The sequence below is a fragment of the Taudactylus pleione genome, unplaced genomic scaffold (genome assembly GCF_031769625.1).
Source record: "Taudactylus pleione unplaced genomic scaffold, aTauple2 ptg001907l, whole genome shotgun sequence".
NCBI lineage: Eukaryota > Metazoa > Chordata > Amphibia > Anura > Myobatrachidae > Taudactylus > Taudactylus pleione.
Window position 1 is genome coordinate 11,960 of NW_028286304.1, and position 20,910 is coordinate 32,869.

At 42.4% G+C, this 20,910-nt stretch overlaps 1 protein-coding gene across 1 annotated transcript; it reads left to right on the forward strand.

The window, feature by feature from the left end:
* Nucleotides 1-365: 365 nt before the first annotated feature.
* LOC148436210 (AP-4 complex accessory subunit RUSC1-like) lies at nt 366-20,600 on the forward strand. The gene is made up of 9 exons (XM_088465206.1): nt 366-440; nt 11,988-12,050; nt 12,212-12,288; nt 14,252-14,426; nt 14,529-14,628; nt 14,839-14,885; nt 15,196-16,156; nt 19,550-19,681; nt 19,786-20,600. The coding sequence occupies exons 2-9, from the start codon at nt 12,008-12,010 to the stop codon at nt 19,952-19,954; spliced, it is 1,704 nt and encodes a 567-aa protein (XP_088321332.1). The 5' UTR covers nt 366-440; nt 11,988-12,007; the 3' UTR covers nt 19,955-20,600.
* The last annotated feature ends 310 nt before the right edge of the window (nt 20,601-20,910 follow it).

Below are 20,910 nucleotides of genomic sequence, written 5' to 3' on the forward strand. Positions count from 1 at the left end.
ACAGGTATGCTGGCTGGGAGATGTGTGTAATGTATATAGCAGATAAAAGGGTATATAATAAGGTTACAGGTATACTGGCTGGGAGATGTGTGTAATGTATATAGCAGATAGAAGGGTATATAATAAGGTTACAGGTATACTGGCTGGGAGATGTGTGTAATGTATATAGCAGATAGAAGGGTATATAATAAGGTTACAGGTATGCTGGCTGGGAGATGTGTGTAATGTATATAGCAGATAGAAGGGTATATAATAAGGTTACAGGTATGCTGGCTGGGAGATGTGTAATAATCAGGCTCCTCCTCCTGCTGGTGATATGACATAAGGAGGAAGTGTCAATGATTGGAAAATGTGCATCACATGATGTGCCTCAGCCAATAAGCGGCTTGATGCTGTGTCAGTGAGGCTGGCAGTGAGGGGTCTAATACGGGCTGCAGTGTGTGAGTGACAGACCTCCCCCTTTACTGTATTATACTGCCATATATCCCTATGTACTGTATTATACTGCCATATACCCCTATATGTACTGTATTATACTGCCATATATCCCTATATGTACTGTATTATACTGCCATATATCCCTATATGTACTGTATTATACTGCCATATATCCCTATGTACTGTATTATACTGCCATATACCCCTATATGTACTGTATTATACTGCCATATATCCCTATATGTACTGTATTATACTGCCATATACCCCTATATGTACTGTATTATACTGCCATATATCCCTATATGTACTGTATTATACTGCCATATACCCCTATATGTACTGTATTATACTGCCATATATCCCTATATGTACTGTATTATACTGCCATATATCCCTATATGTACTGTATTATACTGCCATATATCCCTATGTACTGTATTATACTGCCATATACCCCTATATGTACTGTATTATACTGCCATATATCCCTATATGTACTGTATTATACTGCCATATATCCCTATATGTACTGTATTATACTGCCATATATCCCTATGTACTGTATTATACTGCCATATACCCCTATATGTACTGTATTATACTGCCATATATCCCTATATGTACTGTATTATACTGCCATATACCCCTATATGTACTGTATTATACTGCCATATATCCCTATATGTACTGTATTATACTGCCATATACCCCTATATGTACTGTATTATACTGCCATATATCCCTATATGTACTGTATTATACTGCCATATATCCCTATATGTACTGTATTATACTGCCATATATCCCTATATGTACTGTATTATACTGCCATATATCCCTATGTACTGTATTATACTGCCATATATCCCTATATGTACTGTATTATACTGCCATATATCCCTATATGTACTGTATTATACTGCCATATACCCCTATATGTACTGTATTATACTGCCATATATCCCTATATGTACTGTATTATACTGCCTTATACCCCTATATGTACTGTATTATACTGCCATATATCCCTATATGTACTGTATTATACTGCCATATATCCCTATATGTACTGTATTATACTGCCATATATCCCTATATGTACTGTATTATACTGCCATATATCCCTATGTACTGTATTATACTGCCATATATCCCTATATGTACTGTATTATACTGCCATATATCCCTATGTACTGTATTATACTGCCATATACCCCTATATGTACTGTATTATACTGCCATATATCCCTATGTACTGTATTATACTGCCATATACCCCTATATGTACTGTATTATACTGCCATATACCCCTATATGTACTGTATTATACTGCCATATACCCCTATATGTACTGTATTATACTGCCATATATCCCTATATGTACTGTATTATACTGCCATATATCCCTATGTACTGTATTATACTGCCATATATCCCTATATGTACTGTATTATACTGCCATATATCCCTATATGTACTGTATTATACTGCCATATATCCCTATATGTACTGTATTATACTGCCATATATCCCTATATGTACTGTATTATACTGCCATATACCCCTATATGTACTGTATTATACTGCCATATATCCCTATATGTACTGTATTATACTGCCATATATCCCTATATGTACTGTATTATACTGCCATATATCCCTATATGTACTGTATTATACTGCCATATATCCCTATATGTACTGTATTATACTGCCATATATCCCTATGTACTGTATTATACTGCCATATACCCCTATGTACTGTATTATACTGCCATATATCCCTATATGTACTGTATTATACTGCCATATATCCCTATATGTACTGTATTATACTGCCATATATCCCTATATGTACTGTATTATACTGCCATATATCCCTATATGTACTGTATTATACTGCCATATATCCCTATATGTACTGTATTATACTGCCATATATCCCTATATGTACTGTATTATACTGCCATATATCCCTATGTACTGTATTATACTGCCATATATCCCTATATGTACTGTATTATACTGCCATATACCCCTATATGTACTGTATTATACTGCCATATATCCCTATATGTACTGTATTATACTGCCATATACCCCTATATGTACTGTATTATACTGCCATATATCCCTATATGTACTGTATTATACTGCCATATATCCCTATATGTACTGTATTATACTGCCATATATCCCTATATGTACTGTATTATACTGCCATATATCCCTATATGTACTGTATTATACTGCCATATACCCCTATATGTACTGTATTATACTGCCATATATCCCTATATGTACTGTATTATACTGCCATATATCCCTATATGTACTGTATTATACTGCCATATATCCCTATATGTACTGTATTATACTGCCATATATCCCTATATGTACTGTATTATACTGCCATATATCCCTATATGTACTGTATTATACTGCCATATATCCCTATATGTACTGTATTATACTGCCATATATCCCTATATGTACTGTATTATACTGCCATATATCCCTATATGTACTGTATTATACTGCCATATACCCCTATATGTACTGTATTATACTGCCATATATCCCTATATGTACTGTATTATACTGCCATATATCCCTATATGTACTGTATTATACTGCCATATATCCCTATGTACTGTATTATACTGCCATATACCCCTATATGTACTGTACTGTATTATACTGCCATATACCCCTATATGTACTGTATTATACTGCCATATACCCCTATATGTACTGTATTATACTGCCATATATCCCTATATGTACTGTATTATACTGCCATATATCCCTATATGTACTGTATTATACTGCCATATACCCCTATATGTACTGTATTATACTGCCATATATCCCTATATGTACTGTATTATACTGCCATATATCCCTATGTACTGTATTATACTGCCATATATCCCTATATGTACTGTATTATACTGCCATATACCCCTATATGTACTCTATTATACTGCCATATACCCCTATATGTACTGTATTATACTGCCATATATCCCTATATGTACTGTATTATACTGCCATATATCCCTATATGTACTGTATTATACTGCCATATATCCCTATATGTACTGTATTATACTGCCATATATCCCTATGTACTGTATTATACTGCCATATACCCCTATATGTACTGTATTATACTGCCATATACCCCTATATGTACTGTATTATACTGCCATATACCCCTATATGTACTGTATTATACTGCCATATATCCCTATGTACTGTATTATACTGCCATATATCCCTATATGTACTGTATTATACTGCCATATACCCCTATATGTACTGTATTATACTGCCATATACCCCTATATGTACTGTATTATACTGCCATATATCCCTATATGTACTGTATTATACTGCCATATATCCCTATATGTACTGTATTATACTGCCATATATCCCTATATGTACTGTATTATACTGCCATATATCCCTATATGTACTGTATTATACTGCCATATATCCCTATATGTACTGTATTATACTGCCATATACCCCTATGTACTGTATTATACTGCCATATACCCCTATGTACTGTATTATACTGCCATATACCCCTATGTACTGTATTATACTGCCATATACCCCTATATGTACTGTATTATACTGCCATATACCCCTATATGTACTGTATTATACTGCCATATATCCCTATATGTACTGTATTATACTGCCATATACCCCTATGTACTGTATTATACTGCCATATATCCCTATATGTACTGTATTATACTGCCATATATCCCTATATGTACTGTATTATACTGCCATATATCCCTATATGTACTGTATTATACTGCCATATATCCCTATATGTACTGTATTATACTGCCATATATCCCTATATGTACTGTATTATACTGCCATATATCCCTATGTACTGTATAATACTGCCATATATCCCTATATGTACTGTATTATACTGCCATATATCCCTATATGTACTGTATTATACTGCCATATATCCCTATATGTACTGTATTATACTGCCATATATCCCTATATGTACTGTATTATACTGCCATATATCCCTATATGTACTGTATTATACTGCCATATACCCCTATATGTACTGTATTATACTGCCATATATCCCTATATGTACTGTATTATACTGCCATATATCCCTATGTACTGTATTATACTGCCATATATCCCTATATGTACTGTATTATACTGCCATATACCCCTATATGTACTGTATTATACTGCCATATATCCCTATATGTACTGTATTATACTGCCATATATCCCTATATGTACTGTATTATACTGCCATATATCCCTATGTACTGTATTATACTGCCATATATCCCTATATGTACTGTATTATACTGCCATATACCCCTATATGTACTGTATTATACTGCCATATATCCCTATATGTACTGTATTATACTGCCATATACCCCTATATGTACTGTATTATACTGCCATATATCCCTATATGTACTGTATTATACTGCCATATATCCCTATATGTACTGTATTATACTGCCATATACCCCTATATGTACTGTATTATACTGCCATATATCCCTATATGTACTGTATTATACTGCCATATATCCCTATATGTACTGTATTATACTGCCATATATCCCTATATGTACTGTATTATACTGCCATATATCCCTATATGTACTGTATTATACTGCCATATACCCCTATGTACTGTATTATACTGCCATATACCCCTATATGTACTGTATTAAACTGCCATATACCCCTCTATGTACTGTATAATACTGCCATATACCCCTATATGTACTGTATTATACTGCCATATATCCCTATATGTACTGTATTATACTGCCATATATCCCTATATGTACTGTATTATACTGCCATATATCCCTATATGTACTGTATTATACTGCCATATATCCCTATATGTACTGTATTATACTGCCACATACCCCTATGTACTCTATTATACTGCCATATGTACTGTATTGCATTATACTGCCATATACCCCTATGTACTGTATAATACTGCCATGTACCCCTATATGTACCGTACTGCCATATATCCCTATATGTACTGTATTATACTGCCATATACCCCTATGTACTGTATTATACTGCCATATACCCCTATATGTTCTGTACTGCATTATACTGCCATATACCCCTATATGTACTGTATTATACTGCCATATACCCATATGTACTGTACTGCCATATACCCCTATATGTACTGTACTGCATTATATTGCCATATACCCCTATGTACTGTATTATACTACCATATACCCCTATGTACTGTATAATACTGCCATATACCGTACTGCCATATACCTCTATATGTAGTGTACTACCATATACCCCTATATGTATTATACTGTCATATACCCCTGTATGTCCTTTATTGCCATATTTGCCTGACTATATACCTCTGTATGTACTTCAATTCCATATACTCCCTGACCATACAGTGCTGTATATACTGTACTGTGATATACCCTATGATTCTATGCCACTTAACTGTACTGCCATATACCCACTACTATAAATCTTTATTTACTGTACTTCCATATACCTCAGAGTATATACCTCTGTATGTACTGTATTGCCATATACCCCAGACTATAAACCTCTGTAATGTACTGCCATATACCCACTGAATATAAATATTTAAGTACTGTACTGCCATGTACCCCCAGATTATATAAATCTGTATGTACCGTACTGCCATATACCCACTGACTATATACCTTTGCATGTACTGTACTGCCACATAACCACTGACTATATACCTCTGTATGTGCTGTACTACCATATACACACTGACTATATACCTCTGTATGTGCTGTACTACCATATACCCACTGACTATATAGATCTGCATGTACTGTACTACCATATACCCACTGACTATATATATCTGCATGTACTGTACTACCATATACCCACTGACTATATACCTCTGTATGTGCTGTGCTACCATATACCCACTGACTATATAGATCTGCATGTACTGTACTGCCATATACCCCCAGACTATATACCTGTATGTACTATACTACCATATACCCACTGACTATATTAATCTGTATGTACTGTACTACCATATACCCACTGACTACATTAATCTGTATGTACTGTACTGCCATATACCCACTGACTACATTAATCTGTATGTACTGTACTGCCATATACCCACTGACTACATTAATCTGTATGTACTGTACTGCCATATACCCACTGACTACATTAATCTGTATGTACTGTACTGCCATATATACTGAGACTATATACCTCTGTATGTACTGTACTGCCATATACCCACTGACTACATTAATCTGTATGTACTGTACTGCCATATACCCACTGACTACATTAATCTGTATGTACTGTACTGCCATATACCCACTGACTACATTAATCTGTATGTACTGTACTGCCATATACCCACTGACTACATTAATCTGTATGTACTGTACTGCCATATATACTGAGACTATATACCTCTGTATGTACTGTACTAGCATATATCCACTGACTACATTCATGTCTGTACTGCCATATATACAGAGACTGTATGTCTCTGTATGTACTGTACTGCCATATACGCACTGCAGGGCCGCAACTAGGGGGGACTAGAGGTGCACGTGCACCGGGTGCCGGAAAGCAGGGGGTGAAAAAGGGCTGACTTACGGTGGCTTGGGGGCTGCAGATTCAGAAAATGGCCATCTAAAAATCGCCGCCGCCAAGGAGGAGACAGACACTAGAGATCCTACTGGACCTCTAGTGTCTGTTAGGCCAGTGCAAGTGCCGGGAGAAGATGCTGAAAACTGCATCTTCTCCCATGAAACCCCTTGGCAACGAGCATAAACCCCATAGCAACGAGCAAGCAACTCCATGGCAACGAGCATAAACCCCCTGGCAATGAGCATGGAACACCTGGTAATGAGCAGGTAATTTTAAAGTAATTAGAAGCCTTACTGTGGGGCATAAAATGGTGTCGGGCAAATATGTAAGTGGCTCTTTGGTAATAGGCATTACAGTGTGTGGCATAATGTGTAATGGGCATTATGGTGTGTGGAATAATGTAAGTCACTATACCAGGGACGTTTGACTAGTGCACTGCCTTATGGAGGAGCAAGGACAAAATCCATGTACGGGAAGGGAGGGGGCGAAAAATTACTGTCTTACACCGGGTGACAGATATCCTAGTTTCGGCCCTGCCCACTGACTACATTCCTCTTTATGTACTGTACTGCCATATACCCACTGACTACATTAATCTGTATATACTGTACTGCCCACTGATTATATAAATCTTTATGTACTGTACTACCATATACCCACTGACTACATTAATATGTATGTACTGTACTGCCATATACCCACTCACTATATTAATCTGTATAAACTGTACTGCCATATACCCACTGACTACATTAATCTGTATGTACTGTACTGCCCACTGACTATATAAATCTGTATGTACTGTACTGCCATATACCCACTGACTACATTCATCTGTATGTACTGTACTGCCATATACCCACTGACTACATTCATCTGTATGTACTGTACTGCCATATACCCACTGACTACATTAATCTGTATGTACTGTACTGCCCACTGACTATATAAATCTGTATGTACTGTACTGCCATATACCCACTGACTACATTAATATGTATGTACTGTACTGCCATATACCCACTCACTATATGCCTCTGTATGTACTGTTCTGCCATATACTCACTGACTATATGCCTCTGTATGCAATGTACTACCATATACCCACTGACTACATTCATCTGTATGTACTGTACTGCCATATACCCACTGACTACATTCATCTGTATGTACTGTACTGCCCACTGACTATATAAATCTGTATGTACTGTACTGCCATATACCCACTGACTACATTAATATGTATGTACTGTACTGCCATATACCCACTCACTATATGCCTCTGTATGTACTGTACTGCCATATACCCACTGACTATATGCCTCTGTATGTAATGTACTGCCATATACCCACTGACTATATGCCTCTGTATGTACTGTACTACCATATACCCACTGACTATATAAATCTGTATTTACTGTACTGCCATATACCCACTGACTACATTAATATGTATGTACTGTACTGCCATATACCCACTCACTATATGCCTCTGTATGTACTGTTCTGCCATATACCCACTGACTATATGCCTCTGTATGCAATGTACTACCATATACCCACTGACTACATTCATCTGTATGTACTGTACTGCCATATACCCACTGACTACATTCATCTGTATGTACTGTACTGCCATATACCCACTGACTACATTCATCTGTATGTACTGTACTGCCATATACCCACTGACTACATTCATCTGTATGTACTGTACTGCCCATTGACTATATAAATCTGTATGCACTGTACTGCCATATACCCACTGACTACATTAATATGTATGTACTGTACTGCCATATACCCACTCACTATATGCCTCTGTATGTACTGTACTGCCATATACCCACTGACTATATGCCTCTGTATGCAATGTACTACCATATACCCACTGACTATATGCCTCTATGTACTGTACTGCCATATATACACTGACTATATGCCTCTATGTACTGTACTGCCATATATACACTGACTATATGCCTCTATGTACTGTACTGCCATATATACACTGACTATATGCCTCTATGTACTGTACTGCCATATATACACTGACTATATGCCTCTATGTACTGTACTGCCATATATACACTGACTATATACCTCTGTATGTACTGTACTGCCATATATACACTGACTATATGCCTCTGTATGTAATGTACTACCATATACCCACTGACTATATGCCTTTGTATGTAATGTACTACCATATACCCACTGACTATATGCCTCTGTATGTACTGTACTACCATATACCCACTGACTATATACCTCTGTATGTACTGTACTACCATATACCCACTGACTATATGACTCTGTATGTACTGTACTACCATATACCCACTGACTATATGACTCTGTATGTACTGTACTACTATATACCCACTGACTATATGACTCTGTATGTACCGTACTACCACATACCCACTGACATTTATCTGTATGTACTGTACTGCCATATATACCGAGACCTATGCCTCTGTACTGTACTGCCATATACCCACTGACTACATTCATCTGTATGTACTGTACCGCCCACTGACTACATAAATCTGTATGTACTGTACTATCATATACCCACTGACTATATGCCTCTGTATGTACTGTACTGCCATATATACCCACTGACTATATGCCTCTATGTATTGTACTGCCCACTGACTATATAAATCTGTATGTGATGTACTACCATATACCCACTGACCACATTAATCTGTATGGACTGTACTGCCATATATACAGAGACTACATGCCTATGTACTGTACTATCATATACCCACTGACTACATGCCCTCTGTATGTACTGTACTATCATATACCCACTGACTATATGACTCTGTATGTACTGTACTACCATATACCCACTTACTACATTCATCTATGTACTGTACTGCCCACTGACTATATAAATCTGTATGTACTGTACTACCATATACCCACTGACTATATGCCTCTGTATGTACTGTACTGCCATATACCCACTGACTAAATTCATCTGTATGGACTGTACTGCCATATACTCATACTACATTAATCTGCATGCACTGTACTGCCCACTGACTACATAAATCTGTATGTACTGTACTACCATATACCCACTGACTAAATTCATCTGTATGTACTGTACTGCCATATATACAGAGACTACATGCCTATGTACTGTACTATCATATACCCACTGACTACATGCCTCTGTATGTACTGTACTATCATATACCCACTGACTACATTAATCTGTATGTACTGCCATATACCCACTGACTATATGCCTCTGTAAGTACTGTACTGCTATATACCCACTGACCACATTAATCTGTATGTACTGTACTACCCTGACTATATAAATCTGTATGTACTGTACTGCCATATACCCACTGACCACATTAATCTGTATGTACTGTACTGCCATATATACAGAGACTACATGCCTATGTACTGTACTATCATATAACCACTGACTATGCCTCTGTATGTACTGTACTACCATATACCCACTGACTACATTAATCTGTATGTACTGCCATATACCCACTGACTATATGCCTCTGTAAGTACTGTACTGCTATATACCCACTGACCACATTAATCTGTATGTACTGTACTACCATATATCCACTGAATATATAAATCTGTATGTACTGTACTGCTATATACCCACTGACTATATGCCTCTGTATATACTGTACTATCATATACCCACTGAATATATAAATCTGTATGTACTGTACTGCTATATACCCACTGACTATATGCCTCTGTATGTACTGTACTATCATATACCCACTGAATATATAAATCTGTATGTACTGTACTGCTATATACCCACTGACTATATGCCTCTGTATATACTGCACTGCCATATACCCCCAGACTATATGCCTCTGTATATACTGCACTGCCTTGCCATATACCTTGCTAACTATTATATTCCTATCTGTATAGTAATGCTCTGCTATATAAATGCCTCTACCCCTATGCCGTAAATACCCCATATACTACTGCATATACTATACCTCTATGGCCTATACATGATATATCCCTCTATATAGTAAATGTCTGTGTGTACAGTAGATGTACATGAAGCGAGAGAGAATTAGGGGGGCGAGAAGTTGGGGTATTTCGGCAGTTCACACTCTGACAGGGCTGTATCTGAGGGTGGTACAGTGACCGTGACGTGGGTAAGGTCCAGGGTGGGGTGCTGGAAGCAGCGATGACTGGTGTATGAGAGCCAATGAGACTGGGCAACGTATCAGGACTCTGCTTACCCAGAATGTGCCACGCATTCATGAATCGCCAGCCTTGTATTCGGGGGAAGCTGGTCTGGGGTTTGGTACTTTGAACAGTTGGAGCCTATTTTAGTGCAGCCTTCAGTTCATCACCCACTTACCCAGCCAGATGGGCACCTCCGAGGCAATCTCGCACTGACTTTGCTAAAACTGGAACTGAGAGTGAAATATTCAGACACAATGTATCATTACAGCAATTTGTCCACCTGTAGACCCTTAAGCTGGGTGCACACCTTACAACGGTGCAACCCGGAGTTACGCTGTAACGATACATTGCGTCACGTACACACTACACGATCCGGCATACGACAGCGCAATGTATCGTTACATGGTCTATATTAGTCATTCAGAGCGTAAGCTTTGCCGCTGTATTCATAAACGCCGCCAAGAAGCGACTAGTTTAGCGTTTCCCTGTTTGAGAATGTGATTGATGTGTGTTATGCAATGGAGGAAATTCTCAGGGCATGGCCTAGTGGGTGGTAATTGGGCAGTGGGCCAGACCTTGGTAAAGCCCTTCGTTATGAGCTAATATTGTATCTATATCTCCATTTCTGTTTCCCACAGCCGGGGAGCGCACGCCGTTGATGGCAAATGGGGAAGAAGATTCTGTGCAACATCAGAAGAAATGTGAGTTTATGAATTTGGGGACCTTCCTCAAAGGGGTAGACATTTGTAGACGGTGATTGGGGTGGGTTGTGATACCACAAGGGTGACTGTGGTGGGTCTGAGGAAGATATGGAGCAGAGGTGGGATAACTCAGGACCTCTCTCATCCTATCATCCTTCCAGGCCTCCTTATTGCCATCGGTAACTCCGTGGAGAAGATTGTCTCTCATTTTAACACCAGCAGAAACCAGGTGCAGAAGGTGAGGAGACACCTGGGTGGACATTGTAGTGATAGTGATTATAGGGTGAGAAATGACCGTGAGATGGCACTACACATGATGTTTGAGAAAATGTGATTGGTGGTTGAAAAGTATGAAGGGACCTGATTCAGAATTGCGCGCAACGCGGCCTGAAAATAGCGTATTTCTGCCCCTATTCAAAGCTGGCCGATCATCCGCTTGTAGCCGCCATCATTATTAGCGCTGATTTACTCCTGCCCTATCCTGGGTACAAATGATCCATCTGATTCACTCACTTCTGAATAGTCTGCAATTCCGTATACACGCCCGCTGCAAACTTGTGGTAAGTGCGAACCGTAGCCTCCCAGTCAGCTGCAAGTGGAGATCTGGATAACGTCCGTGCTGTTCTCAATAACTCAGCTGTACAGAGGTGAGATATGGAGGAGAGGTGAGTTATGGAGGAGAGGTGAGAGCAGGGTGAGGCTGTACAGAGGTGAGATATGGAGGAGAGGTGAGAGCAGGGTGAGGCTGTACAGAGGTGAGATATGGAGAGGTGAGAGCAGGGTGAGGCTGTACAGAGGTGAGATATGGAGAGGTGAGAGCAGGGTGAGGCTGTACAGAGGTGAGATATGGAGGAGAGGTGAGATATGAAGGAGAGGTGAGAGCAGGGTGAGGCTGTACAGAGGTGAGATATGGAGGAGAGGTGAGATATGGAGGAGAGGTGAGAGCAGGGTGAGGCTGTACAGAGGTGAGATATGGAGAGGTGAGAGCAGGGTGAGGCTGTACAGAGGTGAGATATGAAGGAGAGGTGAGAGCAGGGTGAGGCTGTACAGAGGTGAGATATGGAGGAGAGGTGAGATATGGAGGAGAGGTGAGAGCAGGGTGAGGCTGTACAGAGGTGAGATATGAAGGAGAGGTGAGAGCAGGGTGAGGCTGTACAGAGGTGAGATATGGAGGAGAAGTGAGAGCAGGGTGAGGCTGTACAGAGGTGAGATATGGAGGAGAAGTGAGAGCAGGGTGAGGCTGTACAGATGTGAGATATGGAGGAGAGGTGAGAGCAGGGTGAGGCTGTACAGAGGTGAGATATGGAGGAGAGATGAGAGCAGGGTGAGGCTGTACAGAGGTGAGATATGGAGGAGAGGTGAGATATGGAGGAGTGGTGAGAGCAGGGTGAGGCTGTACAGAGGTTAGATATGTTGGAGAGGTGAGAGCAGGGTGAGGCTGTACAGAGGTGAGATATGGAGGAGAGGTGAGATATGGAGGAGTGGTGAGAGCAGGGTGAGGCTGTACAGAGGTTAGATATGTTGGAGAGGTGAGAGCAGGGTGAGGCTGTACAGAGGTGAGATATGGAGGAGAGGTGAGAGCAGGGTGAGGCTGTACAGAGGTGAGATTGGAGGAGAGGTGAGAGCAGGGTGAGGCTGTACATAGGTGAGATATGGAGGAGAGGTGAAAGCAGGGTGAGGCTGTACAGATGTGAGATATGGAGGAGAGGTGAGAGCAGGGTGAGGCTGTACAGAGGTGAGATATGGAGGAGAGGTGAGATATGGAGGAGTGGTGAGAGCAGGGTGAGGCTGTACAGAGGTTAGATATGTTGGAGAGGTGAGAGCAGGGTGAGGCTGTACAGAGGTGAGATATGGAGGAGAGGTGAGAGCAGGGTGAGGCTGTACAGAGGTGAGATTGGAGGAGAGGTGAGAGCAGGGTGAGGCTGTACATAGGTGAGATATGGAGGAGAGGTGAAAGCAGGGTGAGGCTGTACAGATGTGAGATATGGAGGAGAGGTGAGAGCAGGGTGAGGCTGTACAGAGGTGAGATTTGAGGAGAGGTGAGAGCAGGGTGAGGCTGTACAGAGGTGAGATATGGAGGAGAGGTGAGATATGAAGGAGAGGTGAGAGCAGGGTGAGGCTGTACAGAGGTGAGATATGGAGGAGAGGTGAGAGCAGGGTGAGGCTGTACAGATGTGAATTACTCTTCTGCATTATCACAGACACAGCTTGGGGACAGCAGACTGAGTCCATCACTTGGTTACCTCATCCTAAACAACTTATGCCCCTCCCTCTACGCCTTGCTGGGGGATGGACTGAAACCTCATCAGAAGGACGTGATAATTGGCCGGAGGCGGCTCAGCCCCTGGAGCCTAGTTGAGGTCTCCACAAAAACAGGTAAGACCACGTGACCATGATGTAACTCTCCAGCCACGTGGCTAGAATAAGTCAATGTCAAATTGTGGACTACAATAAAAATGTTGTATAATGCTCTCCCAGGCCCCAAGTCCCTGCAGAAGCTGTTCAGCAAAGTCAGCAGCCTCCAACAACTTCGAGACCCTCAGAGAAGGTTCAACGCTTTCATCTATGGACTTCTGAAGTGAGTATGGAATAAGGACATCACTGGGGCATAACAGGGAGCCATAGGTCAGCTCCAGATTGCAGGGGATCACCGATGTGCTTACCTAATCAGGAGGCACTGCTGATGGCCAGCCTCAATCGGCACCACTGATGGCCAGCCTCAGGTGCAGGAGTCGTCACACACGATATATGGTGGTAAATGTGATCCTTGTTCTCTTTATCTTCTTAGTACGAAACAGCTGGATATCTGGGTGTCACATCTTCATCATACGTACGGTACGTTCTCCTGGTCACCATGGCTATATTCAGCGCCAGACTTCTCTCATTCATTATATCCCTAGATCCGCATCTCCCTCACCTATGTGTTACGCCATGACATGGTGTCATTTCTCCCAATAGACATGGAAAGAAAACCATATAGCGTAATCCTGTATATACCAGATAAAGTCAGAAATCAGGCTGATTCATGTTATTATACCAGTGCATCAGTACTAGGATAACCTGTGCTCCCTGTCACCACACCTGACCTTTCTGGTTACAGCGGATGAGACTGTTGATCTGTTCATTTTGTTTCTGCCCCTTCCAGCTCAGCTGTCAGTCTTCTTTCTTCCTTCTTCTGGATTCTTGCCCTTGGCGGCGGAGCGTCCGGAGCTGCACGAGGAGCTGATTCTGACCTTACAGCCTCTGTCTGCTCTGACGTTTCACATTGACCTCCTATTTGAGCATCATCATCTCCAGCTGCAAGACCTGCCGAGCCCACAGCAGCCGCTGAGCCTGGGACAGACCTCTCATAACTGGGGCGTGCCATCCTTCCAGCACATACTGGACATTGGGGAGTGGATCACACACAACCTCACAGGGAGTGCAGAGAAAGCTCCTGGGCCACCAAGCAAGGGAAAATCTGAGGACAGGCCCGAGGATGCTTGCAATGGCAGTCCAACCTTCCACAGCAGAGATTGTCCACGAGAATTGTCTGTACAGAGCGTAGACATCTTGCCAGAGGTGTCAGTCCACAGTAAAGGCCCCCCACAGAGTGTGTTGTCGCCTGGTGCCGGCACAACGCAGGACCTGCCCTCCTACAGCAGAGACTCCAGCAACAGCTGGTGGGAACATCTAAACCAGGCCTCTCGCATGTATTTACCTTCAAAAACTGATTCCTTGTCTTTCACCAAGCTTAAGAACCTAACAAGCTGGGGGACCTCTGCCACTGGGCATGACCAAAGTATAACTTCTAAGGGGAGAGACTCCGTAGCACGAAGGGGTTTTGAGGAGACCTCCTACAATGTCAGTTCACAGGACGCTGTGAGTGCACGTGAATCCCAGAAGCATCTCTTTGACCATCCCAATGATTCTATGGAAGCTAGTAAAACAGGAGACTCTGGGGAAGGCACTAAACTAAGCTACACAAGTGCTGAGCAGGTACAGGCCACCAGGACGCTGGGTGGCAGCAAGGAACACCATGGCAATGAGGAGAGGGGAAACTGGCTCGGACAACTCTTTGGTTCTTCTCATGGCCGAGAGATGGAAACAAGAAATGTAAAATCGAGGTAGGTGGAATCATTCCTGGGAGCAGGATCCAGTGTCAGAAAGGGGGTGGGGGGCAGAGGGCAGATACCTTATGACTACTATAATAGTGTAAGTCCTGTAATCAGAAGACATTCAGTGTAAAGCACTGGGTCCCTTGTTTCTCATGTATTGGGTGGAAGACATTAGTGGGACAATGTACTGATTAGGGACTGATGGTCCTGGTATCCTACCTCACTGGCTGCATCTGTTTACCCACCGATGAAATGTTTAGTAGAATAGAGAAAGGAAAATGCAAGATTTGCTTGGACGCCATTCCGCTCTTACTGTTACATTCCACAAGAGGACTTTGTATATATGTATAATATAGGATTCCGTAATAGTCCCGGGGCATTACTAGCCACAAATGCCAGGGGCCATTCTGAGGCACTTCTCAGGGCATTTTTGGTTACTGATTCCATTTTTCAAGATGACCCAAACAGCCTTTGGTGCTCAGGAATTATGGTGACGGGCCATGCCTGGGGTCTTTACGCTAGACTCCTACAGTGACTCCTGCACGTTTTCTCTTCCTTCACCACTGTTGCCCCTCATTTGTACGGAGGTAGCTGCACAGACAGTCAGTCGCCAGAGGCAGCTGTTTATTGGTGGCTGAGATTGCCTACAGGACTCACTGTCCCCACTGCCAGTTGCCATTGCTCTTGCTTTATGTAATGCGTGTTCTCCCCCCCTCCTCTAAGATTGTAAACTCAGATGGTATTCTGATGCAAGATCAACAATTATAATATAAAGAGTGACAACAGATGTTCAACATGCAAAAGGTCAACTGATAAATTGACAGTACATAAGGTCAACACATAAATTGGTTAACATTTTTTAAGGTTAGACACCAGGGGGAAGGTTAGGGTTAGGTACCAGCATGAAGGTTAGTCAACAGGGGGAAGGTTGTTAGGCAGCAGGGGAAGGGTTAAGCAGCAGGGGAAGGTTAGGGTTAGGCACGAGGGGGGTGGGTAGGCACCAGGGGGGAAGGTTAGGGTTAGGCACCAGGGGGGAAGGTTAGGCAGCAGGGGGGGAAGGGGATGGTTAGGCACAAGGGGGGAAGGGGAGGGTTAAGCACCAGGGGGGTGGTTAGGCACCAGGGGGGAAGGTTAGGTACCAGCATGAAGGTTAGCCAACAGAGGGAAGGTTGTTAGGCAGCAGGGGAAGGGTTAAGCAGCAGGGGAAGGTTAGGGTTAGGCATGAGGGGGGTGGTTAGGCACCAGGGGGGAAGGTTAGGGGTTAGGCACCAGGGGGGATGGTTAGGGGTTAGGCACCAGGGGGGAAGGTTAGGGGTTAGGCACCAGGGGGGAAGGGGAGGGTTAGGCACCAGGGGGAAGGTTAGGGTTAGGCACCAGGGGAAAGGGGATGGTTAGGCACCAGTGGGAAGGTTAGGCAGCAGGGGGAAGGTTACGGTTAAGCACCAGTGGGAAGGTTAGGCAGCAGGGGGGTGGTTAGGTACCAGGGGGAAGGTTAGGGTTAGGCAGCAGGGGGAAGGTCATTGTACGCAACAAACTTGTGTCATCATCCACTCGGTGCCCAGCGCTGCTTGTTATGTTAGCGTGTAATATATAAAAGATACTAAATGACCAGAGGAGCCTTATTGTCCTGGAAGCGTTATGTGCTGTGATGTCCTAGTTACTAATTACAGAACTGTGGAAAGACTCCTGTGGGCTGCGAGTTTCTGGTCCATTCCACGGAGGCAGGAAGCAGCGTCACAGCCTTTCCTAGAGGTGGCACCTGGGTCCAATTACAGCTGATGTCTAATGGCAGAATAAAGCGAGTGAGAGGGGATAGTATAGTGTCTATCACTTATATGATGTAACATAAAAAGGATGTTAAATATCAAACACTGAATTGTTAGAGTTTTGTTTTTCTTTGTAACTAGGAATTGAATGCCTCCTCTAGCACCTTCTGCCCAACACACGATACTGGTTGTCTGAGTTCTCCCAACCACATACCCACCACCTTCCCACCATGCATCAGACTATCCCTCCTCAATTATTAATCTTCTCCCAACCATGTCTATCTACCAGCCTCCCTACTACTGCCCACCATGCATCTATCCCTCATCCATTATTTATCTTCTACAAACCACGTCTATCTCCTAGCCACCCTACTACTGCCCACCATGCATCTGTCCCTCATCCATTATTTATCTTCTCCCAACCATGTCTATCTACCAGCCTCCCTACTACTGCCCACCATGCATCTATCCCTCGTCCATTATTTATCTTCTCCCAACCACGTCTATCTCCTAGCCACCCTACTACTGCCCACCATGCATCTATCCCTCATCCATTATTTATCTTCTACCAACCACGTCTATCTCCTAGCCACCCTACTACTGCCCACCATGCATCTGTCTAGCCCTCATCCATTATTTATCTTCTCCCAGCCTCCCTACTACTGCCCACCTTCTCCCCACCATGCATCTGTCTATCCCTCATCCATTATTTATCTTCTCCCAACCACGTCTATCTACCAGCCTCCCTACTACTGCCCACCATGCATCTATCCCTCATCCATTATTTATCTTCTACCAACCACAGGTCTATCTATCCACCTTGCTACTACTGCCCATTTTCTCTCCACCATGCGTATCTATCTCCCATATCTATGACCCCACTATCTTCTCCCAACCACAGTTCTGTATGCCTTCCATCCACCTTGTTATACTAGCTCCCACCATGCATAATAAATCACACAACTACCTTTATCTCAGTCCTCTATCCACCTCACTACTACAGGCCATCTTATCCCAACCATGCATCAGTATATCCCTCATACCACCATCAATCTTCGCTCAAGCACACCTTTGCAGAACCTCCCCACCAGGCATCTGACTATCCCCCATGCATTGTACAACTATCAATCTTCTCCCACCCCCACTGCTGTGGATCCTCCCCACCAGGCATCTGACTATCCCCCATGCATTGTACAACTATCTTCTCCCACCCCCACTGCTGTGGATCCTCCCCACCAGGCATCTGACTATCCTCATGCATTGTACCACTATCAATCTTCTCCCACCCCCACTGCTGTGGATCCTCCCCACCAGGCATCTGACTATCCCCCATGCATTGTACCACTATCTATCTTCTCCCACGCCCACTGCTGTGGATCCTCCCCACCAGGCATCTGACTATCCCACATGCATTGTACCACTATTGATCTTCTCCCAACCACACTCGTCTCCCCTCTATCCACCCTACCATGCACCTGTCTCCAATCACTGATGTTCTCCCATCTGCCCCTCCAATATGAACTGTCCTCTTATCACAACTACAAGCCTTACTGACACAGGTCTCCTTTATCTTCCATCCAATTGGCACTTAGTTCTCTCTGTCGCTGATCTGGTTGCCATCTTCTATTTCTTTCAGACGCCCGTCCAGTTGGCTGCCACCGAATGTCAATGTTTGGAGCCTCATTCGAAAGCCTTTTATACCTGAAAAACCTGAGATCTTCCCAGAGGAGCCAGGACCTGGGCAGAAGTCAAACCATAAGCATGAAAGGTACAGGGCCCATCCACCACAGTATGAATTCCTAATGACACCGGGGGTTGGATGTTTGTCTTGGCATGTCTCAGGGTAGTAACATGGCTTGTTAATATCCATAGGTCCCTCCGTGCACTGTGCGATCATGCAGCTTCTGGTGAGACGCAGCTAAGCTTTAAGAAAGGTGATATTTTGCGGCTGCTTGGAACGGTGGATGAGGACTGGATCCAGTGCCGGCGTGGAAGTGATACAGGCCTGGTTCCGGTGGGGTACACATCTCTCATCCTGTGACAGTGCTTCACTCTGTGCGCTGAGGGGGAAATGATTAAACCCTCCCATGTACAAGTCTGTCAGAGCTTTGCTTCCCCCATATCATGATCTCCTGACCAGAGCGCCTGGTGTTATCCCAGTATGCACAGGAAAACAAGGTGTTCTGTTCATCGTCAATTGTATCTGCTGCGTGTATGTGATATAAGTTTAGGACTACAGCCCTATCGGAGGCAGGATTAAAGTGCAAGCTTTTGGGGAACAGATGGAAGGTGTTTTGTCACTTGCTAAAATACAATTTAAGACTATATCAATAATTGCATGTAAAAGGGGCCCTGAGGCTGCAACGTATTTATCTTCCTATACACTGTCTGTCGGATACAGTCTGGGCCACATATCCGATGGGCACAGGAATGAGCAGGTACTGATAATCATGCTGTCTCATTTATAACCAGAGATTACATATCACAAATAATGTGTGAGCTACTGATTAAAGGACAAATTGTATTAAATCTATATGTATTATAGAATATAAATGAAACAGATGTCACAGACCATGCACTGGCTCCCTATATTACTGTTCTATAGGATGTGACTGGTATGTATTTATATCCTATGTACCCCCACAAAGCTCAGAATAAGAGTATATACAATAAAACAAAGTCCTGTGTGTGTTGGTTCATGTGTCTTAATGAAAGCACTTTAATGACACTTATCACCATGCAAAATGCTGGAGCAAGTTCTTCCTACATAAACAAACTATTATTTATTCATTGGAAGCACTTTACTTTCTTTATAGCTGGGGAGTGTCCTCCAAAGTGACGCAGTAAAATGATTAAACTCTTATTTACATCAACAGTTCATATAAAACTTGTCCTAAATGCAAGAACATCTTACAACTGGGAAAGAGAGGAGACGTACCGATGGGAAGTCAATGTCTTCTGTATGTGGGAACCGCAGACATCAGCCGGCAGCTTCCA

Bases quoted from the DNA above. Each gene is read 5' to 3' on its own strand.
- LOC148436210 (XM_088465206.1), top strand. From the start codon at position 12,008: ATGGCAAATGGGGAAGAAGATTCTGTGCAACATCAGAAGAAAT. The intron at 14,427-14,528 runs GTAAGACCACGT...ATGCTCTCCCAG, and splicing joins TGAGGTCTCCACAAAAACAG to GCCCCAAGTCCCTGCAGAAG. The intron at 16,157-19,549 runs GTAGGTGGAATC...TATTTCTTTCAG, and splicing joins ACAAGAAATGTAAAATCGAG to ACGCCCGTCCAGTTGGCTGC.